The following is an 8,398-nucleotide window of genomic DNA, read 5'->3' as shown; positions in this document are numbered from 1 at the left end:
TTCTTCTGTCAACGTTCAATATTAACTGTCAATTCTTCTTCTTTTCCGTATAGTGCCTAACAGAACGTGACATTTGACGTATGACGTGACATTTATATGACATTGTTCAGTTTTCCGTCCGACATTTGACGCAGAACGTGACATTTGACGTAGGACGTGAATGACGTGAAATTCGACGCAGAACGTGACATTTGACGTAGATATGTGACATTGTTCAGTTTTCCGTCCGACATTTGACGCAGAACGTGGCATTTGGCGTGAAATATGACGTGAATGACGTGAAATTCGACGCAGAACGTGACATTTGACGTAGATATGTGACATTCGACGTAGGACGTGAATGACGTGAAATTCGACGCAGAACGTGAATGACGTGAAATTCGACGCAGAACGTGACATTTGAACGTGAATGACGTGACGTGAATGACGTGAAATTCGACGCAGAACGTGACATTTGAACGTGAATGACGTGACGTGAATGACGTGAAATTCGACGCAGAACGTGACATTTGAACGTGAATGAGTGACGTGAATGACGTGACATTTGACGTAGGACGTGACATTTGAACGTGAATGACGTGACATTCGACTTGCTATCTTCTGCTACCGTCTGCTAATCTCTATTACCTTCTGCTTCGCTCTGCTACACTCTGCTGACCCCTCATACCGCTCTGTAATCGTCTGTGCCTTCTGTTAGCGTATCTCTGATGACGTCTGTACGTCTCTGGTACCCTCTGTGACCCTCTGCTACCCTCTGTGACCCTCTGCTACCCTCTGTTACCCTCTGCTACCCTCTGTTACCCTCTGCTACCCTTTGCTGTTACATTAAAAGCGGTTTAGAATATGACGTCTGTACGTCTCTGTGATCGTCTGTGCCTTCTGTTAGCGTGTCTCTGATGACGTCTGTACGTCTCAGGTACCGTCTGTGTCTTCTATTAGCGTGTCTCTGATGACGTCTGTACCCCTCTGTGATCGTCTGTGCCTTCTGTCAGCGTGTCTCTGATGACGTCTGTACCCCTCTGTGCCTTCTGTTAGCGTGTCTCTGATGACGTCTGTATGTCTCTGGTACCCTCTGGGATCATTACGGTGTAATTCCAACCTGCCATAACCATATAATGGGAATCTTTGATTGTAACATGTCATGGCACGTACAGCACGTTTTATGAAGAAGAATTACAGAAAACAAAAAATCCCGACACTTACTTGGTTGAAAAAGTACTTAGACGAAAAGGCAATAAGATGTATGTTAAATGGTTAGGATTGGATAGCAATCACAACAGCTGGATTACTAGTTCAGATGTAGTTTAAGGATCTATATTTCGATACGCCGCGTAGACATACATTTTTTAGAAAATGCTGACAATTACACGCAAAGAGTGGGGGATTGAAAAAGTATAAATTCTCTCAGCAACCATCCGTCACATTCAGTTTAAGTTTCTCCAACCGACTTGTGTATTCAGTTGCAACAGCAGTAATATGGCTTCTCAAGATAGCGGATACGAAAGTGAAGAGACAATTATCTATGACGCTGAATTAGATCGAGTACTGGAAAAATATGAAGAAGCTGCCAAAGATGAACCATATTATTTATTGGAAACTACCTATCCAATAGGATGTTTTCACATAAAAATTGGCCTATCTCCAGCTCGACAGTTTTCTCCATCCATTATTCTGTACCAACATGGTAAATGTACAAGAATCAGTTTAAACACATTCGAGTGGACTACCCTAATTGAGATGTTTATACAAATTATGGAAGAATTTTTCATACCACCTTTGCCGACCTATGCCGATGAGTATGATCCAATCGAATTTGAGTGTGGTGATTTCTGCAAACTAAGACAATTGGTAATGGAAAATGTAAAGTTCCTGACTATCGAGAAACATGGAATCGAATATTATTTATGTGAAGATGATGTAAGCCAGATCCTGAGAGCAAACATTGATTTAGTGTCTCAACGAGTGTCGTTATTGGATAATTTACAGTTTTTTTCGTATTATAGAAATGTTGTACGTTTTATTCAAAACAATTGTAAAGCTAGTACTAGTTTATATGGTCCGCTTGAACTTTTAACTGCGTTTTGTGAAATTTCTCCAGATACTTTGTTAAGTCAAGCTTTAAATGAATATGTATGGTATTATAAAATTAAAGTTGTAAATGATTTGGATAATTGTGAATAAATAATATTAATAAATATGATGTCTTTTATTTTTATCTAACATAAATAAAACGAACAAAAATCAAGATTATTAATAAAAAATTACATTATACAATGGATATTATATTTTTTTTATATACAATTTACAAAAACTTAGCGATAAGTGACCTTTTCTTTTTTCTGTTTTAAGTAGCCATTAAGCATTTTCATAATAACAAAAAAAAAATTACGAAATATTAGAATGCCCCCACGGAAGCGTATTAAATGATTTTGGTATTAAGTACCGCTTGTCGTCATAAGGACTTAGGGCTGTTTTGGACTGTTCGATGCTAAATACTGAATGTTGATACGACCGAATACATCTTTGGCTTGCGTTTTGAATTTTGAATTCTTTAAGACATTTTTCATAGTCTTCGTACGTAATTTTATTTCGAACGACATTATATTTCACTCCTTTTGCCTTTTTGGTTATTCCCAAATTGCTTACGTCGCTTTCAATTCTCTCTTTGTTTAGTTGTTTTCGTTCCAGGCGTTGTCTTTCTTTTTCCCTCTCCACGTCTGTTATTTGCATTTTAAATGTGTACATTTTTGATCTTAGCCCAATAAAATGTGTAATTATTTTCCCATTTGCCTCATCCTTCATTAATCCAGGGATTTTTTATTTAATCGTTCTATGTCATATGGGTTATTTTCGGCGTAGTCGGAGGTATCGAATTTGCTTGGATATGCTTTTAAAACCTCTCTATATGCATCTGAACATTGCAGTTCATAAATAAAGCTGTCTGTGTCCATGTACAGCAATGAACAGTTTTCTTCTCCCATCGTTGGAAGCATAAAGTTATAATGAAAATCGTACATACATAATTTGGATATATCAAGGATTGCTGCGCCTATATACAGGGGTTTATTAAAGCATACTTCTGATTTTTTCAGTTCGATAGCCACCAAATTCTCATGAAAGATCGTTCGACTATGAAATCGACTACTTGCAATCAAATTTTTGGCTCCGTACCTTCCATGCCATTTTTTACATAATTTTACGATACGATGACGTCTTATGTTCTCCATTGTCTTACCGAACACAGCATTATTCATTAATTTAAAGAGATTTTTTTCGAAGCTACTTGTGGCTGCTGTTCGTAAGTTGGTGTTTAACTCAATATATGGTCGCAGCCACGCAGATTGTTTAAATTTCAACACTCTGTGTATCTTTGTTAAAATTAAACCGTTCTCTAATGCCTGTTTAAGATTTCTATAATGAATAATATATTTTGTTTTGTGATATAGGATCCTGGACGCCCATATAAAAAGCATGGAAAACGGAAAGTTTACCTTGGACAGAGGAGTCCTGTGATGGACATTTAAGTCAACCTTGGACAAAAATTCAATACAAATTAAATGGGTCAATTCTCTATTAGACATGATACAGTCTAGCTTGGACTGAACTATTCTAAATAAAATTCCAAGAGTTATCGCATTCAAAAAGTGTTTTTTGTATTACGAAATAAAATACCAAGATGTTACATATTATTTATTAACAAATTATAATAATTCTAATAATTTTAAAATTGTTTCTCTTTGCAGTTCTGCCTTTTTATTTAAACCTAAATTCATTAGTTCACTAATAATTTTTCGTTTTTGATGCATTTTTTCTTTGTATGATTTTCGTATCGCCATTCCACGTTCAGTTTTGTAAAATGTTCTTCTCTTTTCATTTGCTTCATTTTTCCTTCTAATACCTTCCTCACCTCTTTCACACTTGCAGGTTGATTTGACATGTAATTCATGCTCTGATGTATATTTTTCTAAATTGCTAACGCCTCTGCTCGCTAGGGTAGAAATTTATTTGCGTATACCTGCACAGAACTTTCCTCTCGAATGTAACCATTCCGATTTAAATACTCTTCTCTCGTAATGGGAGTGAGGTTTACCTAAAAGTCCATCTCCATCTCGACGAAGGGGTTTTTGACCATCAGCACAGGCAATGTATCTCAAAACACCAACACAATGATCCAAACAAATAATTTTTCTAAATGTAGTTTTTGGATGTAGTCTTTTCCCTGCACGTTGTAGTTTCTTCTTGTAAGCCAACATTGTAGATCCATTCGTAAAATGAATTAATGAATGGAGATGTTCGTGTGCAGTACTTCCGTCGTCTGCTACTAAATGACAACGGCAAATGGAATACCATTTTACATTAGGAGCACATGCTAGAAGAGAAAAATCACTCTCATTTAAGAGTAAATGATACCATTCTCTTGGTGACTCTTCGTAATCCTTTGCCATATCCGCCGGAGAAAGAGCATTAATGTCGTTGACACTCAAAAGAGCCAGATAGTCACTTTTTGACAAAATAGACATATCTTAACTAGATACTTAAGAACAAAGAACTGAACTCTGAAAGCTGTCTCACTAGACTAAAAGAGTCTTTACAAAGTCGTTAAATTTATCTGCCAGTACAGCTTCCCCTACCCTAATTGATTACTTTACGCATGCGCCATTCACGTGGTCAAAGGTCAAAGTCTCGTTGTCTAAACCTGCAATAATTAACCAAGTTAATCCAACAATTTCGACCTGCTGTTCTGACACAGTTACTAAATCACAACTCCACGTTCGATGTGGAAATTATGAATTAAATTATTTAGATATAAATTGCAGTTACAGAACGTGGGGTTGTGATTTAGGTACTGTGTCAGAACAGCAGGTCGAAATTGTTGGATTAACTTGGTTAATTATTGCAGGTTTAGACAACGAGACTTTGACCTTTGACCGCGTGAATGGCGCATGCGTAAAGTAATCAATTAGGGTGGGGGAAGCTGTACTGGCAGATAAATTTACCGACTTTGTAAAGACTCTTTTAGTCTAGTGAGACAGCTTTCAGAGTTCAGTTCTTTGTTCTTAAGTATCTAGTTAAGATATGTCTATTTTGTCAAAAAGTGACTATCTGGCTCTTTTGAGTGTCAACGACATTAATGCTCTTTCTCCGGCGGATATGGCAAAGGATTACGAAGAGTCACCAAGAGAATGGTATCATTTACTCTTAAATGAGAGTGATTTTTCTCTTCTAGCATGTGCTCCTAATGTAAAATGGTATTCCATTTGCCGTTGTCATTTAGTAGCAGACGACGGAAGTACTGCACACGAACATCTCCATTCATTAATTCATTTTACGAATGGATCTACAATGTTGGCTTACAAGAAGAAACTACAACGTGCAGGGAAAAGACTACATCCAAAAACTACATTTAGAAAAATTATTTGTTTGGATCATTGTGTTGGTGTTTTGAGATACATTGCCTGTACTGATGGTCAAAAACCCCTTCGTCGAGATGGAGATGGACTTTTAGGTAAACCTCACTCCCATTACGAGAGAAGAGTATTTAAATCGGAATGGTTACATTCGAGAGGAAAGTTCTGTGCAGGTATACGCAAATAAATTTCTACCCTAGCGAGCAGAGGCGTTAGCAATTTAGAAAAATATACATCAGAGCATGAATTACATGTCAAATCAACCTGCAAGTGTGAAAGAGGTGAGGAAGGTATTAGAAGGAAAAATGAAGCAAATGAAAAGAGAAGAACATTTTACAAAACTGAACGTGGAATGGCGATACGAAAATCATACAAAGAAAAAATGCATCAAAAACGAAAAATTATTAGTGAACTAATGAATTTAGGTTTAAATAAAAAGGCAGAACTGCAAAGAGAAACAATTTTAAAATTATTAGAATTATTATAATTTGTTAATAAATAATATGTAACATCTTGGTATTTTATTTCGTAATACAAAAAACACTTTTTGAATGCGATAACTCTTGGAATTTTATTTAGAATAGTTCAGTCCAAGCTAGACTGTATCATGTCTAATAGAGAATTGACCCATTTAATTTGTATTGAATTTTTGTCCAAGGTTGACTTAAATGTCCATCACAGGACTCCTCTGTCCAAGGTAAACTTTCCGTTTTCCATGCTTTTTATATGGGCGTCCAGGATCCTATAGAGGTGAAAATTGCATGGAGTGGTTTGCAAAAGAAATGGCTGAAATTTCCAAATTTGTAAATTCCAAGTTGAAAACAATTATACCTATAGCCGAAAAGCCTAATACAAATGGAGCAACTGTTTGTCATATTTGTGAGAAACGCTTTTTGGCTACAGATACAATTGTAGTAGACCACGACCATTTTACCGGACAGGTACGTGGAGTTGCGCACCAAGCATGTAATTTAAACTTTAAAAAATTGTTTGTTGTTCCCGTGGTTTTTCACAATTTTAGTGGTTACGATTCGCATTTTATGATTATTGATTTATGCAAACATGGACACTTGAGCTTACTTCCCATTAATAAAGAAAAATATATTTCATTTACATTACACTCTGACGAACACCAAATTAAATTACGATTTATTGATTCACTAAGATTTATGGGAGCTTCACTCGACGAATTAGCATCAATTTTAGACACATCGGAAAAGAAGATTTTAAAACGAGAATTTAGTCATTTAGATGATGATACATTCAATTTGTTAACTTGTAAAGGAGTATTTTGTTACGATTATATCGATAGTGTGGAAAAATTAGATGAAACTTCTTTACCCAACATTAGGTATTTTTATAATAAGCTAAATAATGAATATATTAGTGAAGAGAAGTATGCTCATGCGCAGAGTGTTTGGAATAAATTTAATTGTAAAAATTTGGGTGAATACAGCGATTTGTATTTGAAAACAGATATTCTGCTGCTGGCTGATGTGTTTGAGCAGTTTCGACAAAAATGTCGAGACACGTATAAACTAGATCCTGCTTGGTATTATACCATGCCAGGATACACGTGGGATTGTATGCTGAGATACACAAAATGTAAATTAGAATTGCTAAAAGATGTGGATATGATTTTGTTCATGGAAAAAGCCATAAGAGGCGGAATATCTGTTTGCAGCAACAGGTATTCGGAGGCCAACAACAAATACATGTCGACGTATGACCCCACACAACCCTCTAAATACATCATGTATTTAGACGTGAATAATCTGTATGGCTGGGCCATGAGCGAGGCTTTACCAATAGGAGGATTCAAATGGATTGAAGATGGTACCAAATTTGGTGTTGCATCAAAATCCACTAATCTTCCCGAAGGTCATATTGATATTATGTCAATACCAAATGATGCGAAAGAGGGCTATTTTTTCCAAGTTGACTTGGAGTATCCACGCGAATTGCATGATAAACACAAAGATTTTCCATTTGCTGCCGAACACCGCATTCCGCCCGGTTCAAAATTGCCAAAGTTAATACCGACCTTATATCACAAAACAAAATATATTATTCATTATAGAAATCTTAAACAGGCATTAGAGAACGGTTTAATTTTAACAAAGATACACAGAGTGTTGAAATTTAAACAATCTGCGTGGCTGCGACCATATATTGAGTTAAACACCAACTTACGAACAGCAGCCACAAGTAGCTTCGAAAAAAATCTCTTTAAATTAATGAATAATGCTGTGTTCGGTAAGACAATGGAGAACATAAGACGTCATCGTATCGTAAAATTATGTAAAAAATGGCATGGAAGGTACGGAGCCAAAAATTTGATTGCAAGTAGTCGATTTCATAGTCGAACGATCTTTCATGAGAATTTGGTGGCTATCGAACTGAAAAAATCAGAAGTATGCTTTAATAAACCCCTGTATATAGGCGCAGCAATCCTTGATATATCCAAATTATGTATGTACGATTTTCATTATAACTTTATGCTTCCAACGATGGGAGAAGAAAACTGTTCATTGCTGTACATGGACACAGACAGCTTTATTTATGAACTGCAATGTTCAGATGCATATAGAGAGGTTTTAAAAGCATATCCAAGCAAATTCGATACCTCCGACTACGCCGAAAATAACCCATATGACATAGAACGATTAAATAAAAAATCCCTGGATTAATGAAGGATGAGGCAAATGGGAAAATAATTACACATTTTATTGGGCTAAGATCAAAAATGTACACATTTAAAATGCAAATAACAGACGTGGAGAGGGAAAAAGAAAGACAACGCCTGGAACGAAAACAACTAAACAAAGAGAGAATTGAAAGCGACGTAAGCAATTTGGGAATAACCAAAAAGGCAAAAGGAGTGAAATATAATGTCGTTCGAAATAAAATTACGTACGAAGACTATGAAAAATGTCTTAAAGAATTCAAAATTCAAAACGCAAGCCAAAGATGTATTCGGTCGTATCAAC

General features: G+C 36.0%; 2 protein-coding genes across 2 annotated transcripts; one reads left to right on the top strand and one right to left on the bottom strand.

Moving 5' to 3' along the window:
* Window positions 1-2,791: 2,791 nt before the first annotated feature.
* On the bottom strand, window positions 2,792-3,421 carry LOC126878705 (uncharacterized). The gene has a single exon (XM_050641571.1). It carries the CDS (start codon window positions 3,252-3,254, stop codon window positions 2,802-2,804), a length of 453 nt encoding a protein of 150 aa, XP_050497528.1. The 5' UTR covers window positions 3,255-3,421; the 3' UTR covers window positions 2,792-2,801.
* A 3,156-nt stretch (window positions 3,422-6,577) lies between these two features.
* On the top strand, window positions 6,578-8,098 carry LOC126878604 (uncharacterized). The gene has a single exon (XM_050641416.1). It carries the CDS (start codon window positions 6,578-6,580, stop codon window positions 8,096-8,098), a length of 1,521 nt encoding a protein of 506 aa, XP_050497373.1.
* The last annotated feature ends 300 nt before the right edge of the window (window positions 8,099-8,398 follow it).

This window comes from Diabrotica virgifera, chromosome 10 (assembly GCF_917563875.1).
Source record: "Diabrotica virgifera virgifera chromosome 10, PGI_DIABVI_V3a".
NCBI classification, from domain to species: Eukaryota; Metazoa; Arthropoda; class Insecta; order Coleoptera; family Chrysomelidae; genus Diabrotica; species Diabrotica virgifera.
The sequence above is the reverse complement of the archived record's forward strand: the minus strand, read 5'-3'. Positions and strand labels throughout refer to the sequence as shown.

Bases quoted from the DNA above. Each gene is read 5' to 3' on its own strand.
- LOC126878705 (XM_050641571.1), bottom strand. From the start codon at position 3,254: ATGAATAATGCTGTGTTCGGTAAGACAATGGAGAACATAAGACGTCAT.
- LOC126878604 (XM_050641416.1), top strand. From the start codon at position 6,578: ATGGGAGCTTCACTCGACGAATTAGCATCAATTTTAGACACATCGGAA.